Source organism: Carcharhinus amblyrhynchos, chromosome 22 (genome assembly GCF_965287045.1).
Source record: "Carcharhinus amblyrhynchos chromosome 22, sCarAmb.v2.hapA, whole genome shotgun sequence".
In the NCBI taxonomy this organism is placed as follows: domain Eukaryota; kingdom Metazoa; phylum Chordata; class Chondrichthyes; order Carcharhiniformes; family Carcharhinidae; genus Carcharhinus; species Carcharhinus amblyrhynchos.
Window position 1 is genome coordinate 18484082 of NC_137345.1, and position 26206 is coordinate 18510287.

A 26206-nucleotide genomic window follows, 5' to 3' on the forward strand; every position below is an offset into this window, starting at 1 on the left:
GGAAAAATATTACCATTATCCACAAATGCCTGCTCCCCCAAATAGGGGTCTGGTTGTACTGCAGGTAGAGAAATGCATTTCCCAGAACAGCTCCCTTGCTAGCACGAGGGGACATAGCTTTAAATTGAGGGGTGATAATTATAGGACAGATGTCAGAGGTAAGTTCTTTACTCAGGGTAGTAAGGGCATGGAATGCCCTGCCTGCAGCAGTTGTACACTCGCCAACTTTAAAGGCATTCAAATGGTCAGTGGATAGGCATATGGATAACATTGGAACAGTTTAGGTTAGAGGGCCATTAGATTGGTTCCACTGGTCGATGCAACATTAAGGGCCGAAGGGCCTGTACTGCACTAATGTTCAATGTTCATAGGTATTTCTTTGAACTTGCTTTCTGGCCCCCTTTTTTTTTAAAGCTTGTATTTCCAGGTGCGTGTTTGGTGTTTTTGTTTTGTCTTTTGGACGATTGTGTTCATCATCACTCCTTCTCAATCTGCTTTTGGGTTTATGCACCACTTTGAATTTTTGTGCTATTCTGTCTTATTTCTCCTTTCATACTATAAGCAATGCTTCATACAGGCCTTGTTCCCAGTTCGCCATTATCTTTCCAGTTTTTTGCCTGCTCAGCCCCTCTCCTCAGTCTTGAATTTAATATGGTTAATCAACCATGGACTATTGTCTCATCCCTCCCTTTCTCTGGAACCTTCTCCAGCCCTCAGAAACCTGTAATTTTCCAGATCTGATGTAAGAAATGGGATCTTTTTAATATTTGTCAGAATAAATAATTCCTATTTTCATAGCATAAGGACACAAGAGAAATTTTCATGTTCTCTGAACAAACACAAGCAATCCAGATGTTGTGCTTCATTCAGCCTTCCATGTTGACATTCATAGGTTGATTTGAGGTGAGAGCTAGCAAATGGTCCTCAGCATATGTTACCTTTTTAAGTGGTAGCATTTGCAATAAAGTGGATGAATTATTTGTGCAAATAGATGTAAATGGGTGTGATTAAAGTCAGGATTATGGAGGCATGGCTGCAGGGTGAGAACTGAGTATCCAGGGGTATTGAAGAAGGAACAGCTAAAAGTGGAGTTGCGTTGTTGGTTAGAGGAAATTTAACACCATAGCAAGCAAGGATATTAGTTCTGATGATGTGGAATTTGTATGGGTAGATCTGAGAAACATCAAGGAGTAAAAATATATATGGCCCTCCAAACTCTGATGTTGGGAATGGCATTAAACAGGAAATTAGAAATGCATGCTACAAAGGAACATTTGTAATTACGTAGAATCTCTACAGTACAGAAGGAGGCCATTCGGCCCATTGAATCTGCACTGACCACAATCCCACCCAACCTGTAGCCCCACATTTACCCTGCTAGTTCCCCTGACACTACCAATTTAATATGGCCACATCTTTGGATTGTGGTAAGAAACTAGAGCACCCAAAAGAAACCCACACCTAGGGAGAAATGTGCAAACTCCACACAGACTTGAGCCAGAATCAGACCTGGCTCTATGGTAGCACTGCTAATCACTATGCCATGTGCCGGATGACTTTAATCTGCATTTAGATTGAGTAAATCAAATTAGTGGCAATACTGTAGAGGGGATAATCCCTGGAGTGAGGCACAAATTGGCTATGATGGATTGGGGAAGGTTACTTAAAGGGATGATGCTGGATGGGTAATGGCAAACATTCAAAGAGTAAATGGGTGAACTGCAACAAATGTTCATTCCTGCCTGGTGCAAAATTGAAAAGCTGGCCAAACCATGGCTTACAAGTGGAATTATAGATAGTGTTAGTTCCAAGGAAGAGGCATACAAACTGGCCAGCAAAAACAAGAGCCTAGAGCATTGGTAGCAGTTTACAGGTCAGCAAAGGAAGACGAAGGGTTTTGAGAATAGGCTTGTAGGGTACAAAAACTTCTAAAGGTATGTGAAAAGAAAATTGAAGACAAATTTAAATCCCTTGTAATCAAAAACAAGGGAATGTATAATGCAGAACAAAGAAATGGCGACCAACCAAATATCTACTTTGGTTTTGTCCTCACAAAGGAGCACACCGAATAACATACCGGAGATGTTGGGGAACACTGAAGGAAAACCAGTATTAGTAGGGAATTGGTGTTGGGAAATTGGGATTGAAGACTGATTAATTCCCAGGGCCTGATAATACACATTCCAGAGTACTTAAGTGGCCTCAGTAGTGGTCATCTTCCAAGATTCTGCAGACCCTACAGTAGTTTCTGCAGATTGGCTACTTGCCAATGTAACCTCTCTATTTAAGAAGGGGAGTAATAAGAATACAAGATATTATAGACATGTGTGGAAAATGCCAGATTGTGTTTTTTTTTAAAAAAAATTTAATAGCAAAGCACTTGGAAAACAGTGGCAAGACTCAGTGTGGATCTACCAAAGGGAAATTGCGCTTGACAAATCTACTAGAATTCTTCAAGAATGTAACTTGTAGATAGAGGGGAGCCAGTGGATTTGGTTTGTTTGGGCTTTCGACAAGGCCCACAAGAGATTAGCAGTGTATTGGATTGAGGGTAACGCATTGACATGTCTAGAAAACAATAGACTGGAAACAATAGGAATAAACGTCTTTTTTCAAAAGAAGTTTATTGTCACAAGTAGGCTTACATTAATCTTTCAATGAAGTTGCTGTAAAAATCCTGTGATCACCACACTCTGCCTTTTCAGGTGCACTGGATGTCCAGGTGTTTTTCTTTCAAGATAAGTGCTGAGTAAATACAGTCAACTAAAAATAAATTTAACTACACTAATGGTTGTACCCTCTTTCCTTATCCAGTTCCAAGTCCCTCTATTTTCTTAACCTCAGCTAAATTTCCCCAAACAGCGTCCTAAAGTTTTTAAAACTGTAAGTGAAATCCAACATATCTTTTGGGGTTGCTTTCAATTTAAGATAGAGACAATTGGCTTCTTAAAATAGGCTTTCTCCAGGCACAGCTTACAGGGAGTTAATGCAGCTTGCTACTTTTAGCTGCAGTCTTAAAACATGTCCCTTGCATAGGGTTAACTTGCCTCTGATATATTGCTTTTCTTTCTTCCCTATCTGAATTCACTACTACAGAAGTCACTCTTGATTACCTTTTTTATTTTATAAATTCACCTTTTTAAGATTGTAAATTTCACCCATCTTTTTTCAACTCTTACCATCTTTAATTTAACCTTTCAACACCCTTCCACATTGTTACCAACTTAGCTAGGGCAAGTGTTTGTGTTGCTAGGCTCGTCAACATATCAAAACTCTAGTTACACCAACCCTGTGAATCTTTCTACAGTTTCCATTTTAAAATAGTTTTGTTTTGAAGTATGCAAACATTCCCAATTATTGGACCTCCTTTTTTTCCCATTTTATTACAATTTCCTAACAGATGGAAAATGAAACAGGAAAGAATGGAGAAGAATTCCTGAACACTTTGGTTAAATTGCAGACTGCTGCAATTGCAAACTGAGTTAAACACCCTGCTAACCATCTGCACATCCTTTGAGTTTTGTGACCCATTCTAACTTTGGTGTCAAAGCCTGTATTTTCTTTACAACTGTCCTTTTGACTGAAAGAAACACTTAATTTCAGGTTCTTAGGAAAAGGTTTGTGACTTTAAGTACTCTGTGATCTTGAGTTGTTAAGAATATGGAAGCTTTTTGAAACCAGAAGGAAAAAACAGAACCATCAGAAATTTTGGCAGAAGAGCAGTACAGGCAAGTTTAGGGGAAGATTTATGTAGGACAGCTAAAAGAAAACCTGAAGGCTGGATGTAACAGCACTAATATAAAGTTTGAGCGGCTGCTTCAGTTTTTGGAGGAGCTGGTTAACCTGAGTCAGCCATACAGTGCATTGCGGTATCACTGGAGTATCAGATAAAAGCTACAGGAGAATCCACACCAAGACTGTGAGCTGAGGTGGAGAAGTTCTGCTGAAGTATGCGTTTTTGGTAATGATCACTTCAACGGAACGCTGATGGAGTAAAGCTGCTGTCGGCATCGACTAGTTCACCTAATCTTTGAAGATTGAGAAATTCAAGACTTGAGATCTATTTTTGTAGTGGTTATCTAGTGTGTAACAGTTTCTAGTCAATGAAATTTGTTTAATTTGTTCATTTATTTTGATAAATTGTACAAAATGAATTCTTGTACATGGTTTCTTCCACTGGGGTCATTTAATATGCTTGGTTTTTTTGAATGGATCCTTATAAGGAAGAGCCATATTAAAGCAGAAATAGGTAAGCAAATCAAAAATTACTAGCATTGTAAAGATATCAACTAGATTAAATGAAAATGGAATAAGGGAGATATCATCCAGATTGAATTTAGTGCGCTAATTGTTTTAAACAAAGAATGCTTGGTGACAGTTGAAACTTTTTGTTGGAAGTTAAAACTTTGAAAACTTTTTTCAAAGGTGAGTGTGGCAAACCTCCGCAACTAACAAATGGCATGCTAACTAGTGACTTCTCCTCTAAGACTTCATTTGCTGTCGGTACCACAGTCCAATACACATGTTTTCCGGGTTACCGCTTCAGAGAAGGAGGTTCAAAAAGCATTACCTGCAAGCCTAATTCAGTTTGGGAACCATTAAAGGCCGTTTGTGATCGTAAGTAATCAACATAATTTTATTCTCTTCCTCCCCAGTTACTTCACTGCCCTGTCCTACCCAGAAATAAGCAACTTGGCTGGAATGTTGTTCCTTGGATACAAATAGTTTGTTCTTCAATAGTGCCTAATTTTTTTCTTTAAATTCAGTTATGGGATGTGGGCATTGCTGGCTAGGCCAGCATTTATTGTCCATCACTTGTTGCCGTTCAGAAGGTGGTGGTGAGCTTCCTCTTGAACTGTTGCAGTCCCTGAGATGTAGGTACACCCATAGTGCTGAAAGCAAGGGAAAATTCCAGGATTTTGACCCAGCAATTGTGAAGGAACTGTGATATATTTTCAACTAGTGCTGAGTAATTTGGAGAGCTTTTAGGTGGCAATGTTCCCATGTGTCTGCTGCTCTTGCCCTTGTAGATAGTGGTTGTGGGTCTGGGACATGTTGCCTAAAGAACAATGAGTTCTTGTGGTGCATTTTGTGAATGGTACATACCATTGCCACATCAATGGTGGAAGAATTTGATGTCCTTTTTGTGGAAGGAATGAAGTGGGCTACTTTATCCTGGACAACAGTGAGCTTCTCTTGTGTAGTAATAGTAATACGCAGCCAGACGAGTGGCAGGTCTTCCACTCTTAACTTACGCCTTGTAGATGATGGACAGGCTTTTGTGAGTTAGGGAAGTTACTCACTGCAGGGTTAACAGCCTTGATCGGTTCCTATAGGCACAGTGTTGTATGGCTAGTCCAGTTCAGTAATCCCCAGGATGTCATCAAATCTTCTGGAAAGATTACTGAAACTTGGCTTGACCTTGTCTTTCTAGTAATAAAATAAATTGCATCCGTGACCAGTATTTCACTGGAGTCAGATCCCACTATTTATGATGGCTGTTGAAAATAAAACTGAATCCATGTGGTAGGTTTTTGCAGTGCTGTATATTATGGAATTTTTATCTTGCTCTTTGCTTGAGCATCAGACAAACTGTGATAGCTTGATATTTTTTAAAAATTGAGCATCAGTTTATTTGAATTTTGTACTGGAAAGGCATGCTCGATTTGTTACTTTTTTCTTTTTTTTCTGTAGCACGAAATTGTGGTAATCCAGGGGATATTTTAAATGGATATTATGAAGCAAATTCAACTACTCTGGGAGAGAAAGCTGTATATAGTTGTGATGTAGGGTGAGTATTCAGTAGGCAAACAGCTAAGAGTAGCTTATTTGATTTTAGTAATGATTTGTGTTCCTTTCTAATTAAATTATTAATTGTATGGTCTGGCATTCCCATACTGATACAGCAGTGCATCTTAACACCAACCTAAGAAGGTGACAACATGTTCTTTCAAATCTAGCTATATTGTAAATTTTATATTGAGTGGCACAGTGGTTAGCATTATTGCTGCCTCAAGCATCAGGGCCCTGGGTTTGATGCTGGTCTTGGGTGACCGGCGTGGAGTTTGCAGATTTTTGTCTTTGTTGGTTTCCTCCAGGTGCTCCACTTTTCTCTCAGTCCAAAGATGTGTAGGTTAGGTGGATTGGTCATGGCAAATGCCCAAGATTATGGGGATAGGACAGACAGGAGGGCCTGGGTGGGATGTTTTTTTGAGTTGATGCAAAATCAATGGGCCAGATAATCTCATCCTGCACTGTAGGAACTCTACGATTCTAACTTGCATTAAGCAATGGAACCACGGAATCCTGAATGACAGTTAATTGGTAGTACTGGAAAGTTGTTATTTTGTTTTGTAACAGAGGCTGTCACGCTACCTCTCGTCTGGTCCAAAAACACTTTTTTTTTGTATTTCTCATCACTTCTATCATGCCTCCAATTTGGGCATCAGACTTAATGCTGAGCTTTCAGCAATTTTGTGGATTTATTCCCACAAGTTAAATTGGTTGTCTAAATGCTTAATTATAATTCATTTGTACAGTGAAGTTAATGGTTGAAGAGAATACAGAAGTGCACAAGACTTCATGCCCTCTGCTTAGGAATGTCTACAGTGTCCCTTGGCCTCTAGATGACCCTCCTTAGGACATCATTCTCTTTGGCCAGAATCTTTGTTTCACTGTGTCTCTGGTTGTTCAGAGCTGTTTGAGTCTTTTGCTGAGGAAAACTGCCCATTCCTGCTAATTCGATAGGAATTAATAATCTGAAAAGTCCATCCTCTGCTGGGACCCCACATGAGAAAGAACTATGCCTTTACTGGCATCCTTATTTCTAACCTTACTTCTGAACGACAAACTTGATTTTCTTAGTTTGCTTACTATCGTAGAGGACAATAATGAATATCAAGAACTGGATCGTAACTTTAACCTAGGTTTGACTGTACAGACAACACATACCAGGCATACTATCCTAATTTCTATATATTCTATTTCATGTCTTTATTGTGTTGCACAATTTTAACTAGATATTTTCCATTATGCTGGCTCAGTTGAGGGTTTAAGGAGTTTGGAAAATCAGTTGGTGGATCCAGCCTTTAAACCTTTGTTTTGCATGGATGCGTTAACAAGTATGACACTGTGTGGTTATGGGGAACTGGTCACATCAATTGGTTTGAAATAGAAGATGAACTCTGAGTTGCCCCATGGTTTGTTCTCCTGACATTGACTGTAATACAATAAATTTCCAAATTAAGATGTACATACTTTGCTGCTTTTCTCCCACTGAAGGATGCTTGTCACAAGTGGATGATTGTGGATCCTAACATTGCAGCAGTATAAACAAATGTCTCCTCTGCCTGAGCTTTTAGTGTCCATGTTATCTTTAGTTGATTGAAGGTTGGGCAGGAGAATACATATGCATTGGTGCCTTGGTCTGTAGTCCCTATGGACTCCATCTTGACAATTTCCATTTGTCATCTGCCCAGAGGTGAGGAAACATATGCCACTGGCCCAGGTTTCCCTTTGTTAAGTAGGATACCCATGCTGTTTGATTCCCTTCAACACGTAACCCATGCTACTTTTGCTAATCATGATATCATTTACAAAAGATAGAATCCACTTAATCCGTCATTAAATCCGATCATGATTGGATTTAGCATGTAACTCCCAAACAAGGAGTGGGCAATGGCCTTGGAGCTATTTTTAACCTCAGTCAGTCCTCCAGAGTTGTCCTTGAATGCTTGTTAAAATCTGAGAGCTGCCATGCAAACTAGCCCAGAATTAGCCTGAATTAGTCATGCTCACTAAATGCCTTTCAGTTGATGTCAGGACTCCACCATCTTGGTATTCACTATCTCAGCAGGATACATTCACCACACAAGTACAGAATTGGAAGAATGTGGCATTGACTTAAGTCTAAGAAGTCTCATTGTATTTGATTAAACAAGACAAGCCATTTATAGCAGTCTTTCAATTGATGAATCAGCACTCTTCTATGTCAACTACTACTTGGAAGGAGTACTGAGTGGGGGGAAAAAAGAAATACTCTGGTGGAGAACTTCAGTGACCAACACTAGCACAACTGCTGACCAAATCCTGAAGGACATAGCTGTCAGACTGAACTTGCAGCAATTGGTGGAAAAAGTAACATGAGGGAGAAACCTTCTTGGTCTTGTCCATACCAATTTACCTGCCATAGATGCATCTGTTATTGAGGAGTGAGCAATACACCGTCTTTATTTGGATGGAGTGCTGTCTCCACACTGAGTACTGTCTTCCTTGTGTTGCATAAAACTATCACCATGCTAAATGGGAGTGATTAATTACAACTGCAGCAGCTAATACTAGGCATCTATTAGGCACTGTAGGCCATCAGCAGTAGAATTGTATTCCATTATGATCTGTATCCTCGTGACTGAGCATATCTCTTACTCTTATCGACCCTGGCTCAGAGGAGAGTAGGAAAAGATACCAGGAGCAGCAATAGGCATCCTAATAAGAGCTCCCAGCCTAATGAAACTACAAGTCGGGAATGAATGCATATTGAACAGCAGAAGCAGCATGCTACAGCAGATTAGATCAAAGCTCTTTGATTCTTGTGTCCTTTCATGAACGGCTGCTTATAATTAAACAGTTGCTGGTTGGAGGAGTCACAATGGACGCCATCCACAGTGATGGAGGAGCCCAAAACATTGGTGGAACCACAGTCAGCTAGCAATACTAAATACTCCATCTTTGCTTTCCCTGTGTTCAAGCAGTTTGTGATATCAAGAATAGGCCAAGCACGCTCTGTACCCAAAAGCTATTGGGTGCAAATGACATACAATGTATTGCTGAAGATATTCTCCAAAAACTGCTCTGCTCTACACTGAGCTGTTCAGTACATTGTCAAGGTTGTCAGTGTAAATCTGGTACATTGCCCTTTCCATAAAATGTAGGGCAAATCTAATTTATGCAATAATTGATCAATCAGTCCACTTGATCATCAGAGAAACTGAAGGTACTATCATGAAGTACTTGTCATCAGTGAGGTTGTTGCTAACTCCATATTTTGGTTCTGTAGGACCCTCTGCTCCAGACCTCATTACAGTCTTGGTTCAAAGACCAAAATTTCAATGGTGAAGTGAGTTATTGATCTTGACATGAGGCAGTGGAATTATCAGCTGCAGTCATATCTAACAACAAACTGAAGTCAATGATTTGTTTCACCACTGCAAAAATTCCTCCTGGGTAATATCTTTGGCCAGACCATCAATCAATGATCCTCCAGCCACCATAAGATTAGAAATGGGGATATTTGGTATTTTCGACACATACTGCAAATCTGCTTGCATAGTACATAACCAGGGCAACGTTTTGGACCAGTGCAGAAAATTGACAAGTAACACTTTTACTGCATAAATGCCAATGATTATCTCCAACGTGAGAGAATCTAACACTCAATCAATGCTATTAACATCATTGAATCCCCACCATCAACATCCTGGCATCAATATTGATCAGAAAGCTTAATGGAACAGCAAATACTAGTGACAAGAGCAAGTCAGAGGCTGGCAATTCTTTCGCAAGCTAATCACCACCTGACTCACCAAATCCTATTGATTGTTGCCAAGCACAACTCAGGAATGTGACGAAACACCGCCAGGAAGGTGGGGTATATAGTTCCAAAGACTTTCTTGCCATTTAGGACAAAGCAGCTCCACTTCTAGTGCATAGTTGGATTAGAGTGTGCCATCTACAAAATGCGCTGCAACAAATTGGCAAGCCTTTTCTGATAGTCTGCAATCTCCTCTACCAAGTCATGCACCATCCTGACTTGGAAGTAATTGCCATTCTTCCACAGTTGAGTGAAAATCCATGAATTCCATCTGCCCCCTCCCCACCCAACACTTTTTTTGGGTCTACCTATACACCTGCATACTCTAGTAATACAAAAGGCAGCTAATCACTGCCATCACCTTGAGGATAATTCAATATTGTTTTGCTCTCATTCTTAATCATCATCCCTGATCACTTTGTAACAGTCTATTTAATTTTGAACATGGTGGTGTGTGATGAATAATTTTTTTAATTTTGACTTTATAGTTATATGCTTGTCGGTAGACGTTATCGCCTGTGTCAATCTGATGGGTGGGATGGCCAGGTCCCAACATGTGAAAGTAAGTTGAAGTTTGAATTGTTTTGATGCATAACCTCAAAGTACATCAATAATAGTAAATTTAAGGACTTTTTGGGTATCTCCTTTCTTCTGGTTATCTCTGTTGCCTTCATTGTATTCTTAAATTTTTGTTCTCCAAAGGTTTCTTGTCTTTTCTCTCAGCATTTTAGGTTTGACTTTATTAAGTTTTATGTCAGGAAAGATAGTATTCTTTGGCAGTAGGAGAAACTCGGCTGATTGCTCTCCAGCAAGCTTAGGTTGACTTTGCACAACAGAAGCAGGAGGAAGGATCCAGGTTGCAAACATTTGGTTTGATAGCAAAAGCAGGGTGATGGGTGGATGGTGGGGTAAGGCACATGTTCTTGGTGACTAAGGGGTCTTATTACCATTTCTCTATTGCTTTCCATCCCAAGTATGAAGAGGTGTCTAACAGAAGCATTCTGCAAAGACTTGTAGGGCATAGTGTCACTTTTGGGCTGCTTTCACAGGATTTTATTGTAATGGTGATTTTGTTTTTTCCCCCAGGAGACTGAAATATTGTTTGAAGAGTGATGCAAAGTGAGCCATACCTATTTGGTTTAGCAAATACAAAGCAAGCAGCATTTTCTGGTTCTGTGGTTTGAGTGCAGCTAGACCTCCACTGATTCTATGGATTGGACAGTGTTCCACGACATAGTGCACAGTTTGCTGTCTCCAGCAGGAACATAGGGGGCTGCACTAATGCCCTAATCTGTGGAGGTTGACCAAACATTCATGCCATTCTTCCCCCATCAGTACTCATGCTTGTCTGAGCAAGCTAATAATCCTACTAGCAGACTCCATTTCAAAGGAAGTTTCATGGGAAAGAAACCGAAAGCAAATGAGCCATGGTTCTGTTAATGTCCTTGTTTGAGACAAAGGATGTGTGGTACAAGACCCTCTTGCACAAAAACCTCCAGTGTAGTACTGAGGGAGCACTGTCTGAGATGTTGTCATTCAGATATAGCATTACACTATGGCCCTATCTGTCCTTTGAGTGTGAAAGGCCTCAAGGTGCTACAAATATATTTCCTGTGCAGTATTGATCCCTCAACCAACATCTCTAAAATAGGTTATTTGTATTAGTGAATGGGCAAAGATCTGGCAAATGAAGCACTATGGAGGCAAATATAAAAATGTTCACTTTGGCAGGGAGAATAAAAAAAATCCAAATAGTGAAGGATTGCAAAGCTCTAATGCAGAGGGATCTGGGTGTCCCAGTGCATGAATCTCAAAAGGTTAGTACGCAAGCAGAGCAAGTAATTAGGTAAGTTAATAGAATAATTTTTTTTAGTGTAAAGGAATGCAGTACAAAAGTAGGGAGGCTACACTCTTTCTTTCCTCCCTTTGCACGCTTGCCAGATTCTCTTATCATTTATGATTGGGTCTTTGCTGTGGGTATGGTTAGGGGTACTAATGTCAGGGGATGGTACTTTTTCCAGAGAACACTAGACCTTTGGAATAGTCTGCAGACTCATGTTGTGGATGCTGACTTGCTAAATTTCTTCAAACAAGAGCAAGATGCATTACTTAGCAGGGTGGGCATCCCCTCTTACACTAAGTGGTACTTGCAATTCAGGGTGTGTAGTGTTCTGAACTAGTTTTAACCAGAGATGTGATGGAGAGGGATTTCCCCTTAGGTTTTTTTTTCTCTGTCCTCACTGGAGATAACACTTGGCTAAATTTGGAGAATATACTTTGTGTTACATTATCACGGTCTGGAACAGGCTGGATGGATTTAATTGCTCATCATTGAACACGTACAGGAGAGAATTGAAAAAAGTTCTACATTGTGTGGCAGTGCATTTGTTCACATGTATACTGTCACTGAATTTGACAGATTTTAATCTGAAGTTTTGATCTGACTGTCAGAATATTAATTGATTTTCATTTTTTATCTCCAGTTGTCACATGTGATGATCCTGAACCCATCAGTAATGGGAAAGTTTCATCACCGACCATTGGAGATGTATGGCAATATGGAATGATAGCAACATATTCGTGTCTTGATGGGTACGCATTGATTGGTGATAAAGAAATTGATTGCACTTCTTCTGGGAAGTGGAACAAGAAGCCACCATCATGCAAAGGTATTCAAGTACATAATCTGAATCAGTTTCAATTGCTCTTTTCACCAAGCATTACAAAAGTTATTACTTGATGTTTTAGCATTTCAATATATTTTTATTATGTAGGAAATTAGGGGCAATCTAAACCTGTGGCTCTGCTGTAATCATTGTCTCCTATAAATTTACTTGTAATGTCCTGACATACCAAGTCCCTCATTAAGCTGTGATCCATAGCTCTTCCAGTTCTTAGGATGCAAAAGCAGACTAATATTTAATGCCGTTGCCTTTCTTCAAGTACTAGTTGTAAGCTGAAACAGAAAGCAATTAAAATACCTAATGACTAATTTTAGTGCTTTGAGGAAATCTTCAAGCAGAGTGGATAGAGGGGAATTAGCAGATGTGTGGTACTTGGACTTCCAGAAGTCCTTCAGCAAGATACCTGACAAAAGGTTATACCATAAGATAAGAGCCCATGGTGTGAGGTTGTCTATTGGCATGAATAGCAAATTGGGCAGGAAACAGCAAGACAGGATAAAGGGATTCTTGGATTGGCAACCTGTAACCAGCAGGATTCAACAAGGATCAGTGTTGGGACTGCAACTGTTTAAATATATATTAATGACTTGGAGGAAGCAAATGTACTATAGCCAAATTTGAGATGAGACAAAGGTGGAAAGGCAAGTTGAGAGGGAAACAAATAGCTTACAAAGTGTTGGTGGGTTAAGTAAGCAGACAAAATGGCAAATGGAAGCTAATGTAGGAAAATGTGAAGTTCATTTTAGATGGGGAGAACAAAACCATATTTAAATGGAGGAAAGCTGCAACACAAAAGGAACTTGGGAGTACTTGTGCATGAAACACAAAGCTGGCATACAAGTGCATCAGATAATCGGGAACCCTAATGGATTGTTGGCCCTTATTTCAAGGTTGTTGGAGTAGAAGTGCAGGGAAGTCTTGCTGCAATGTACAAAGTATGAGGGAGACCACATCTGGAGTACTGTGAGCGGTTTTAGTTCACTTATTTAAGGAAAGATATTTAATTGGCAGCGGATCAGAGGGTTCACTAGGATGATTCCCTGTACAGAGGGATTGTCTTAATGAGGAAAGGTTAAATAGGTTTGGGCTCTACTCATACGCATTGATAACAGATGAACGAACACAGCTGAGCGATCACCAGGCAGGAATGTTCATTTTCCTGTTGGGGCAACACTTCAGCAATCATGGGTATTCAGCCTCTGATCTTTGGGTAAGTGATCTCCAAGGCAGCCCTCATGACTCACAACAACGCAGAATTGCTGAGCAGAAACTGATAGCCAAGTTCCGCACACATGAGGTTAGCCTCAACCAGGATCTTGGGTTCATGTCACACTATCTGTAACCCCACGATTTGCCTGGCCTCGCAAAATTTCACTAACTGTCCTGACTGGAGACAATACACCTCCTTTAACCTGTGCTTAACCTCTCCACTCATATTGCCTGTACCTTTTTTTTTAAAGACTTCTTTACCTGTAAAGACTTGCATTCCAACCATTATTTTGAAATTGAGTTTGTCTATATATACCCTGTTTGTGACCACAACTCCCATTCACCTGATGAAGGGGCAGTGCTCCAAAAGCTTGTGGCTTGTGCTACCAAATAAACCTGTTGGACTTTAACCTGATGTTGTGAGACTTCTTGCTGTGCTTACCCCAGCCCAACGTCAGCATCTCCACTTCTTGAAGGACACCAGATCTAATGGTGGCCAGGTTGGAAGCAAGTACTACTCAGGCAATAACTGTATAGATAAGAATGAAACCAGGCAATTGCAGTGCAGTCCCACCCAGCTAGATGCTAATGACGAGGCATTGAAGGAGTGTGGTGTGAATTTTCAGTGTTAGAGAAACTTCAATTCTTTAGATAAAACATGCTTGGGGATACCTCAGTAAGGCTTATGTGAAGTGTTTTATGTTAGATGTGGTCAGTTCCAATTGTCTGAAACCTCAAGGATGAAAAGTCAAAAATTGTGGTAAGTATAAATAATTGCTCATCTTGTAAAAAGCTTTTTGGACTAAAGTTGAGGGTGGTTCAAATACTGGATGATCTTATTTGGCATTTTGTTGAATTTGAAAGTTTTTGGTTATGTCGCACTGTTCATACTTTGAAAGGAAGTGCTTGTGGCCTTCAGAATGAACTTGGTTGTTATTTTGCTGGTTATTAGGAGTTAATATTCAATTGTGCTGTCTTTAAGTTATCTAATGCTGTTCTTTTCTCAGTTGTTAGTTGTCAGCGTCCTCCACTGTCTGAAAATGTCCTTATCGTGTCTGGATTTGGACCAACATACACATATCAGGACACCATCACCTACAGTTGTAAATCAGGTTATGTCATGGTTGGCCGTAGCTTTAGTGAATGCAGTGAGAATAACACATTTGTACCACCGCCACCTATTTGCAAATTAGGTGAGTAACCGTCTCTTAAATTTGAGGGTTGAATTAGTTCTGAATTGAATTCTGTAATGTCTGTTTAAACAATGGGCCAAGTTCTTTGGTGGGGGTGGGAGGCAGATAATTAGTGAGCTGCTTCAGTGTTCACTCACTTTTCCTCTGAGGCTGACCAGCATGTTCAGGTTAATGTGCAAATCCTGAATTGTGGTCTTTCACTCGTAGGCTACACTGATTTCAGTATTTAGGAGGAGCCAATCAAACTTCAATTATCCTTCCCCCACATGCTATTTCAAACACAATCAAAATGTTATGTCAGGTGTAAACTGGGTTTTTAATGGCAAAGTTATCAAAGTTTGAAAAATAAAAATAATTTTAGGGGTGCTTTAAATAATAGGTTTTCAAGCTAATTTTTGGTTTTTATTTTCAACCCATGTAATGTTCCAACTGAAAATTACTCCCTGTAAATACAACTACAGGTTTTATTTTTTTTGGCTTCTTCGTGTGAGGGTGGGGGGGGGTGATCTCTGAAAATGTTTTAATGTGGTTGGCTGCTTGGATAGCGTGATGACATCACGCTCCAGTTCCACAGCAAACTTGACAATCTGTTGCAGTATCGACCCAGGTGAAATTATCACCAGGCTATTGTTGACCCTGCAACAAGCCTTGCTATGTGGTCAGTGGCAAGCATGATTGTTTCATCACCTTACTGCAAAATCCCAGGCCCACAGCTTCATGACTTGGAAACACATTGATTTACCTTTTATTGTCACATGTTCAACATCATGGAGTTCCGTCCCTAAAAGCAGTGTGGCTGTACCCACACCTCGGGGACTGCAGCAGTACAAGAAAGCAGCTTTCTCCTCCCTTGGGATGCTTGTTGGTCCCTTGGTCAGTACATGGGATGGAAGGACAGCTGGAGTGAGCTCCAGAAGTCTCACTGTCATCTGGTGCTGCCAGTCCTGGAAGTCCACTGTTGGCTACACTGTGGTGCCAATGCCCTCTATCCCTCCCCTAAGAGATTGGCACATGTGCTTCCATATGTGGGACATGCAGTCAATACCCTCAGCTGTTTTCCTGTGTGATGGAGCCAAGGTTTAGTGTGCCTCAGCAAGGTCCCTCAATGCCTGCAACATTTGAGACTGGGCCCTGGTATGCAAAACCTCCACTACAGATGACGTGTGGGCCAAGTGTTGGTAGTTGTCTGTTGTGGACAGATATCTTGCCCCAAGCTTTCCACTGCAGATGCTATCCAATGCAGGGTTAGCCTCGGAACCACACAATGCCAGTACTATCTTCAGCAAGAGAGAGAGCTTCCACATTCTTTCAGTTGTACCTTTTGCATTTGTTAGAAGATCGCTGACATTCCTCCTATAAAGCCAGGCTCTGTTTCTGCATTTCAACTAGTGCAGGGCTCACGTGCTTGCTTTCTTTGCTGGCTATTTTGGTCTAATGGGGATGTATAAAGATGGAGTGAGAAGGTGGCCTGACTGGATGGGTTTTAACTGGCATCTGTGGGCAGGGCCCCAGCCATACACCGGGTATAATGAGGATTGCTGGAGGGCGAAGTGTGAGGGCTATGTTAGAAGTAGTGCAGTGGGATAGAAGGGGCTAAAGGTGAGATGCCAGAGGTTATAGATAGATATTGGGGAGGTGGACACTCTCCATTGTAGCTCTGAGAAGGTCATTCATCTTTTTGCAGCATTGTACGCCTGCTGTGCTGGTGAGATATGGAGCTGATGCACTCCACCACTGTATCCCAAGCTTCTGGTATTTCTATTAACTGCAGTGTCCTGCCTACTCTTGGGAAGAGGGTTGCCCCCAAAGTTCCTGTCCACATCCGCATCTCAATCTGGGCATCAACCGTCTCCCTGCCATGTTGCTGGCTGAACTGATGGTGCTGCAGGCAGTGCTTAATGCTGTACCCACTTGTAGCGGGCTAACAGCTTATTCCTGACTCCAGGCAGCATGGTAGCACAGTGGTTAACACTGCTTCACAGCCCCAAGGACCTCGGTTCAATTCCTGGCTTAGGTCACTGTCTGTGTGGAGTTATCACATTCTTGTGTCTGCATGGGTTTTCTCCAGGTGCTCTGGTTTCCTCTGTCCAAAGATGTGAGTTAGATTGATTTTTGACCATGCTAAAATTGCCCCTTAGTATCCTGAGATGTATAGTTAAAGGGATTAGCGGGTAAATATGTAGGGATATGAGGGTACGGCCTGGGTGGGATTGTGGTCAGTGCAGACTTGATGGGCCAAATGGCTTCTTTCTGCACTGTAGGGGTTCTGTTCTGAATCAGCTGCCTGGTGAGTCAGGGAATGGGTGTGAAATGCACAAGTGTAAATGTAAAATGAGCTGGCCTATTAGCCTCGGCTGAATGGGGCACGCTGATTGCTGCTAACGCCAGCAGGAAGCAGTTGGAGTGTGATCTGAAGAATTGTGGTCTTAATATGCAGGATTACTGTTATCTTGCATTTTACTAATAAAGGGCAGTGATAGTCCTTTAATTTAGCCATGTCAGGGCAATAGTCATAAGCTGACAAAGATTAATTCACTGGGATGATCTGCATCCATGATGAGGAGATTTTGAAGGATAATTGGAGTTGGGTATTTTAGGCATAAAATTATTTATCAGGCTTTTTTTTTTTGAGCAACTGTTCTATTGCACCCCATTAAATGTGAATACTGGCACCTGTATCTGAGAATGCATAAAAAAGCTACATTCAGTATTACTGAACAACTATGCTATATTCCATTTTTTTAAATAATAGTTGATCACTTGAATATAGAAACAGTAAATTTAATGGCATACTTGAGTCAAATTCTAGAATGTCTTTGCCTCGTATATAAATTGCATACTTTTAAGCATTCTTTTATGATGACACTACTTAATGTTGTTGTTGTTGTTGTTCTGTCCAATATATAGCAATTACACCAACTAGTAAGTATGTTACATTGAATTAATAGTACACTTAAAACTGTTCTTTCCTTTTTATAATATATTTTGTGTTATTTTATGGTAACACTGCTAAATGTGTTTTTTCCATTCCAATATTTAGAAACTGCAACCACAACACCACCTGGTAAGATTGACATTGAACTAATTGTGTAATTAAATATTCTTTTATGAAGTGTTGTTTTATGGGAACACTGTCCACACAATTGATTTTACTTTCTCTGCCTTGTTCCCTGTACAGAATCTGTTACTACAAAAGCTGGTGAGTTCATTGCATTAACCAAAGGTTCCCAAACTGGAGTCTGTGGAACCTATGGGATCTGCAGAAACCTCCCTGTAGCCAACAGTAGGACGTGTACAATTTTGAAAAATACTGTACAGGTGCTTGTCCATCAGTTTCTAGAAGAAGCCAGTCTCTGGATGAGCTGGGAAGAGTGTAAAACTGAAATTCCAGGATGAATGTGTACAGCAGGCCTCAGGTGTATGTGTGTGCATGTGAGAGGGAGTCAGAATGGTAAGTGTGCACATGAGGGAGGGATGTGTGGGTTTGTGCTTGAGAGAGAGATGGAGACACTTGGTAAGTCAAAAAATTGCATAGAATCAGGCAATTAAGTCAAACTGAGTGTGTGCACATGCACGTGTGCTGTTACTGGACATCTCTTTCAGTGTTCTCAATGACTGTTTCCTCTGATGCATTAGTTTGCTCCTGAATTGTTACCCAACACCTTTTCCCCTTTACCTTCCCGTAACACCTTTCCATGCAAGTTCATGAGGTGAAACACCTGTTTTTATCTCCTCTAAGGGTGTAACGGTAATTTTGTGAACCTTTATGTAATCTACTGGATTTGTTACCAACAGCACAGCATGCTTGCATTGGAAAGACCAAAAGCAGAGTAATCACTTATAATGTCTCCTTTCAGTCTGCAAATGTGACCCTGATCTTGCTGCCTGTCATTTTAATTTTCCATCTTATCCTCAGCCTCTTTCTGAAGCTCAGTGTAAGTTCAAAGAATAATTGCTTTCGATTAAGCACTCTGAAGCCTTCTGGCCACAACATTTGAGTTCATCAATTTCAGACTGTAATCTCCACCCGCTGAGACCCTTTTTCCTTTTGTAGGCTTTCATTTTCCCTTTTTGCTTTTTCGATGGCAGATGATGATCATTCTACCATTTGCACCTTCTGGATACGATGCTGCTTTTCTTGTCTTGTTACAGCTCACTTTGTTTATACACCAACTTTTTATTTAATCACTTCTATCTTCCAGATTTTCACAGCCCTGCCTCTTGTTTCCCACCTCCCTAGCCTTTTTACTTGAGAAACTATTACATTTCTAACTACTCTCATTGGTGGTGATAGGTTATCAACCTGAAAGGTAATTGTATTTATGCAAAAGATACTTGATCAGTCTTTGGAATAATTGTTTTCATAATTTCTGGTCATTGGATGTGACTACTGACATTGCCAATGCATCAGTGGAGGTTATCTGAGAACATGAGAAATGCTAAGTAGTGTAATGTTGAACTACTTAGCAATTTTTTTCCTTAACCTTGAGTATGGTAACAGTAAACAAACTTAATGACATACTTGAGAATGTTCTTTTGCTTTATGCACATCACATTCTTTTCAGCATTGCTTATAAGTTTTCTCTCCATTTTATAGGAACTGCAGTTACCACAGCTGGTAAGTATGTTGATGGATTGAGTTAATGTACATGTTTTATGAGGCACTTTTATGGCAACACTGTCCATATCATTTTTTTTGTTCCCCTTTCCAGTTACTCCAAAATCATCAAAGAGTGAGTACATTGCATTGACTTAATGGGGTGGTCTTGACTGTCACAGAATTGCATAGAGCAGGCAGTTTGGTCCAATAAAACCACTAATTTTAATCCTTCATGTAAGAAGCAAATGTTAGCCCTATATTCCCCTTTTGTCTCTCTCTCTCTTTTCCTCCCCCCCCCCCCCCCCAACACATTGCTTTATCTCTCCTTCAGTTACTAACTCAAAGAGCACATTAGCCATATGTGTGCGTGCACATGTTGTTCCTGCTGTCACATTTCTTGAAATTTACATTTGTCCGTTCATTTTAGACCACCCAACCATATGAAACCGGATGGTTTGTTTCTAACTTTCTACAGCTTCCAACCCCATCTGCATCCAAACCCACTTGTATCTCTCAAATCTTTTCTAAACATTGATGTTTATATTTTGCATCTTTAATATTCTGCTTTTGTGCTAATACTAATGTAAGTAATTCAGTTAACCAGTCTGTGTCACAACTTCTTTTGGGTCCTCTGGTTATGCCTCCAACAAGCTTTTGTATCATCAGTGAACCTGGATACGTTGCTTTTGTTTTTTTAATCCAAATCATTTTTTTTAAAAATCCATGGGATCTGTGCCACTACCCAGGATTTGTTGGTCATTCCTAAAATGCTCTTGAAGGTGTTAAACTACCTTCTTAAACTAATGTAGATACACTATGTTGATTATACTTCCAAATCATGGTGTTTGCAGCTGTAAGTACTCTAGTGACAATCTGACATGTTTTGTTCTTGACCCTGTGCTCAGTTTATTTCGAAGAGCAAATTTCTTCAGGAATAAAAATTGATACATTGGGAAGCCTATTGGTTTTTGTGCTATTTCCTGCCATGTTTACACAGTATCACTCACCATTCTAAATATAGTCTGTTGGCATTTAGTAGTCCCTTAGTCCATGACCAACCTCATATAATCTCTCCTTTTACACCAAAAATGCTATGTTTCTTTCAATTAGTCTCTTTCAATAGATCAAGAAAGGTGAAGTCTGAACAAATTTGGATGCTGCTACATTGCCCTAGATTGCCAGAATGAATGCACCTCAACTCTTTACAAAAACTGCCAATCACAAACTAAATAAAGCAGTTATTCAGTTAACATCCCTAATGTCACTAGATTACTCCAGAAAATTTCCGTGAGTAATTGGACCGCTGTCCTGAGGACCTCCATCCTTTTACAGCACTTCCCAGAGCATTCCACATGTGTATTGTCATGTAGAGGTATCCCCTCTTTCATGTGCTGCATTGCCATACTTATTAATTTGAATCATTAATAAGCAGAGATTATTGCATCTAGGACATCTGTAATCTAGGATCATAAATTTGTCTTGCTAGATAACAACTTGTAACTGGGAACAAAACTTAACATCTGTGGTTTTTGATGGCTAAGGGAATAGTATAGGAACAGCTCTCAGCTTCTGGAAACATGGGCAACCGTTTGACATTTGTTAACAAGGAGCTTTGTGATTTAAGCATTTATCTATTTACGTGCCTTGAGTAACTGGGATTTATTTTTATGGCTAACCTAATGTGTTTTTTTTTCAAATCCCTCTGAATCTGATGATCAAGGAACAGTTATTGGTAAGTGAGTGGGTTAAGTAATGTATGGTTAGATTTACAAAACTGCACTTTTAATACATAATTTAAATAAAATATTGTAAATTTGAAGATAAAAGTGAAATTCCAAACATTGAAACTAACAACACATCTATAACATACTATAGCAGCTAGAAATCTGTGCATCATCCTCCTCCAGAAGGATGGAGGAAGTAGATTAAATAACTTTCAAAAGGGAATTTGATAAATACTTGGGCAGAGGAGTGTATTTAATTGGATAGCTTTGTCGAAGTAGCTGACACGGCCACAATGTTACCAAATGTCTTTCCTTTTGAGATAAAGGAATGAAAGATATTTCATACGCTCATTCGTGTAGAGAATAGTGCAACAATATGGAAATAGTGCACATTTTCCCCCTTTTTTGTATAATGTATTTTGATTATGCTTCACTAGAAATGAACCAAAATCAACAATTCATTTTTTAAAATCTGAACTGCTTCAGATTCTAAAGTATAGCATGTTGATGAAATGTCAGTCACTATACATGAATTAGTTCTTTAGTTATTTGCATTTTATCTGTAACGGAATTGCTTTTATTTCAAGTATTGCATTCATGTGTATTTTTAAGGATGTGTTGTCAGTGTCGGTGTCGCTGTTGCTGTTGGTGGCAGCATTGCTGTTGCAGTATGGATTTACCGTAAGAAGAAAAGGTAAGAGATTCATTGAATTACTCTTTGGGTCATCAACATACTGTACCTACTTTTTGCCCTTCTTTACATCATTCTTGACAGATTTACACTTTCTGAACTCTGATTCAGAGCCAAAGATGGGCTTGGGAAAACTTTAAAAATACATCTAATTTGTGAAAATACTGGAGCACCTAATTGGTTTTGTATTCTGGACAGCTATGGAGTGCAGATTGTTGTCATAGTATTACATTTTTGTGGGGGAAAATTCTCCATTGAGAATGCAAATGAAGCAAAATCTCATCAATCCTTCCTATCTTCATCTGAGTGCCTCACAGCATTGCTAAACTCTAGATTACACCCCTCATTCTTTTCACAACAAAAATCAATTGAAAATTTCTAATCCCAATTCAGGGATTTTTTTTGCATTCCAACAGAAGGTCTTGATTGGCTGTAGAATTATTTTTGGGTGTGCTGGGATGTGAAAGGCAACGTAAATGCAAGCATTTTTGTGTCTATATTCTGTTCTGCAATCATCATTCTTGCATTTATCCAAGGCTTCTGATGTATCAAACGAATTGTAAAAGGGAGGTGCATTCAGTAGTCTGTATAGAAGTTGAAAAAACCTGATTTTCTGCATCTCACTTAAAGATAGGTAAAAGGGACTATTCTGGCTGTAATGCATGCAGCTATTTCATTTATGAATATGCAAGTGAACCTTAATGTTGATACTTAACTAGCTACAATTAACATGTTTGTGGATGTTTTTTATTTTGAATTTTGTTAAAATATTAACCTGTTTATAAAAATTTTTATCCCATTATTATTGAATTGTCACATGTTAACCTTTCCAGACATACCACTTTTGAGAAAGTTGCCGTGAACACACAAACTGAAGAAGTCCAAGTGAAGTCCAATGTTGCTGATTGATAATTAAGTTTTTTTTTGAAAAAAGGTATATGACTTTGCAAGTCTTACCAGACTATTTAACCTCTTAATATTGTTCTAGTACTAATGTAGTATTTGGGTCTGGATATGCTCAGATGTCTGGTAGGTAGTGCATAGGTTGGAGTTAGTATGTGAATTCCTGAAATAACTGTGTACCATTTAAAAACTCAGTGATTTTTGTAGGATTGATAGAACTCTTGCTGAGCAAATGAGAACCTTTGCTGAAAGATGAAACAACAATGGTATCTAGAGAAAGCCAACAAGGATTTTTAAAAGATCATAGCTTACTGATTTAAGTATGAATAAACAATGTACAGACTTTGAAGTCTTTTGACATTGCACCACATAAGACAGAATGGAAAAGATCGGGACATGTCATAGTCCCAATAGCAGAGTTCATTGCGCAAAACAACATAGGGTGTAGAAGTTAAGGGAAGTTTCTTGGACTTACTTCACATAATTTTAAAAACTTTTAATTTATCTCAATCTGGGGTTGGGTTGGCAGTTGAGATTGTGGGTATGGTGGATCAGGAATATGATCACTACGCCTTGAGTAAAGTCACCTTATGGCCCTTGATGGAATTGGTGACTGGAGAGCAGTTTTTGTTATTGCAACTTGAGAAACAGTAGCAGTTCATCCAGTTATCAGGTCAGGGACACAAAATGGAGGAGTCGAATGGTGGTGATGTGGAGGGTCAGTAGGACAAGTGTGACAGCTGTCAGTCTGAAATTGCCAAATCTCATTTGTAGATGTGTGCAAGGATAGACTTGGGTACTTGTGGCAGGGGGTGGGTTGGATCAGCATAAGGGCAGATAAAGAAGCTGTTGCTGAAGATGCTGTAGCTATGTTTGGGCAGGCAGAATGTGAGGTAAGACACGAGTTAAAGACTGCAGAAAGGGTCAAGGGATAAACCACAACAGTCCTAGAGGATGTAATTTGTAACTTTAGGTTGGCAGAGGTTCAAAAATCAAGTTGTGAAAAAAATTGAGGCAACATGTTGAAATTATTTTAATGAGGAAAGGAATTCCTTATTGTGTACCAGTTGAAAAGGATGACAGGTTTGAGCATGAGTTTTTAGACAATACTACAGAAGTGGAAACCATTTATAATACCAGCTGGTTTGCAGCCAGGAAGGCAATTTGAGTAGGAGTGGTTTGAAGGAGTAGGACAATGATATGGGCAAAGTGAACTTGAGAGCATCAAGGGAGATGGGAGAGAAACTGGAGTAAAACATTGGTTCAGGTACAGGGCCTGGCTATCTGGGAGGAGCAGTGGTTTGGATTGCTGAGGAGCAGAATGTAAAAAGACAACTAAGTAAGAACATAAATAGGAGCAGGAGTAGTCCATCTAGCCCTTTTGAGCCTGCCCTGCCAGTCAACAAGATCATGGCTGATCTGAAGTGGATCAGTTTCACTTTCCTGCTTTCTCCCCATAACCCTTAATTTCCTTGTCTATCAGAAACCTATCTACCTGTGACTTAAATATATTCAGTGAGGTAGCTTCCACCACTTCAATGGGCAGAGAATTCCAGAGGCTCACCACCCTTTGAGTGAAGAAGTTCCTCCTCAACTGATCTAAACTGCTCCCCCCCCCCCACCTTATTTTGAGGCTGTGCCCTCTAGTTCTGCTATCCTTTCTAAGCAGGAAGAATCCCTCTACCTCTACCCTATCTATCCCCTTCATTACCTTATGTATATAAGATTCTCCCCCCCACCTCTGTCTTCTCAATCTTGCTGGAAAAGTGCAAATGCCTATTGAGCATTGAGATGTTAGACTTTTTAAAAAGGTGGTCAGTAGTGGAGAAAAGCTAGTTTTTTTTTTGTTAAATAATTCTGAAGTTGGTTTTGGCAGAGGTGGTCAGTGAAAATTAATGGTCAACTGGATCTGCTGATGGATAATTAGACCAGTTGAGTAAAATCCACAGCAGGAAAGCTGAGATTGTAGGTAGGTATTTTAAATAAAAGCAAATTGGGTTATTAGATGTTTGGACATCGATCACTAGGAAACCATATGGCTCTTGCAAGGAAAACTCAACCCAGAATTGCTGTTTTTCAGCTCTCATTCACAGATTTTAAAATGTACTGCTTTTCCTTCTCCACTGCAGAAATATTTGTTCAGTTGTTCCTTTCCAAACCTGAGTTTTCCTGTGTTGGTTTGTACACTTCCTGACTCTTGCCTTGTTGCTTTTAAGATTCTGCAAAAGATTTTACCGGAGACTGATGTAGAATTAACATGTTCTGCAGCTTGCTTTTTCCATTTGGAGAGTTTTAGTAGAGAAACCAAGATTCCGAAATGTCTGTGGTCTCCTGGTATAGAGTCTGAGGTTTATAGCATGGAAACGGGCCCTTCGGTCCAACTTGTCAATACCTAGTTTTTACCATTTGAGCTAGTCCCAATTGCCCACGTTTGGCCCTGTCTCTCTCTTCCCATCTTACCCAACTAACACAATGCTTTTTAAAAGACAATTGTACACACTTCTGCCCCTGGCAGCTGGTTCCAGACACTCACCACCCTCTGGAAAAACTGCCATCCTGGACTCTTGTATATCTCATCTGCCACTTAAACCTACGCCCTCTAGTTTTACACTCCCCTACCATTGGGAAGAGATATTGATTATCTTGTATGCCCCTCATTATTTATAGACCTCTAAGATCACCTCTAAGCCTCCCACGCTCCAGAGGAAAAAATCCCAGATATCCAACCTGCCCTTAACTCAAACCAAGTCCTAGTATATCCTAGTAAATATTTTCTGCACTCTTTCTAGTTTAATATCCTTTCAATAATGACCAGAACTGTACAGTATTCCAAGTGTGGCCTTACCAATGTCCTGTACATATTCAAGACATCCCAACTCTGTATTCAGTGTTTAACCAATGAAACCAAACGTACTGAATGCTGCTTTTTACCACTGTCCACCTGTGACTCCACTTTAAGGAGCTATGAACCTGTACCCCTAGGTCTTTGTTCTGTAACTTTCCAACACCCTACCATTTAACTGAGTAAGTCCTGCCTTGGTTTGATGCATCACCTTGGCATTTATCTAAACTAAACTCCATCTGCCATTCATCAGTCCACTGGCCCAATTGATCAAGATCCCGTTGCAATCGTAGATAACCTTGTTCATTATCTGTTGTGCCTCCAATCTTGGTGTCATCTGCAAACTTATTAACCATGCCTCCTAAATTCCCATCCAAATCATTCATCTAAATGGCAAATAAGTGGACCCAGCACTGATCCCTGAGGCACACTGCTGGTCACGGGCCTCCAGTTTGAAAACTCTACAACTATCAATCCAAGTTTGTGTCCATTTGGCACTATCACCCTGGATCCTGTGAGATTTAACATTATGGAACCATGCAGTATCTTGTCAAAGGCTTGCTAAAGTCCATGTAAACAACAACTGCACTGCCCTCATTTACCTTGGTTATCCTTTCAAAGTACTCATCACACATCCCAAGATGATCTGGAATTTTACTGCTGTGCAGCTCACAGAACATAATTCTCCATTGGCCTCAGGTGGGCTTTTACAAGCCTCGCCCAAGCAAGGTCATAATACCAACCATGATCTTTCTCACTCAAGCCATGCTG

At 40.0% G+C, this 26206-nt stretch overlaps 1 protein-coding gene and 1 long non-coding RNA gene across 2 annotated transcripts; both read left to right on the forward strand.

The window, feature by feature from the left end:
* Nucleotides 1-4529: 4529 nt before the first annotated feature.
* On the forward strand, nt 4530-19446 carry LOC145356887 (membrane cofactor protein-like). Its single transcript, XM_080209860.1, has 10 exons — nt 4530-4617; nt 5695-5791; nt 10078-10151; nt 12073-12258; nt 14490-14675; nt 17583-17597; nt 17716-17739; nt 17854-17874; nt 19273-19293; nt 19388-19446. The coding sequence occupies exons 3-10, from the start codon at nt 10082-10084 to the stop codon at nt 19429-19431; spliced, it is 567 nt and encodes a 188-aa protein (XP_080065986.1). The 5' UTR covers nt 4530-4617; nt 5695-5791; nt 10078-10081; the 3' UTR covers nt 19432-19446.
* A 2164-nt stretch (nt 19447-21610) lies between these two features.
* LOC145357001 (uncharacterized) lies at nt 21611-22613 on the forward strand. Its single transcript, XR_013889229.1, has 2 exons — nt 21611-21693; nt 22524-22613. It is a non-coding gene; the product is annotated as an uncharacterized LOC145357001 (long non-coding RNA).
* Nucleotides 22614-26206: the final 3593 nt, after the last annotated feature.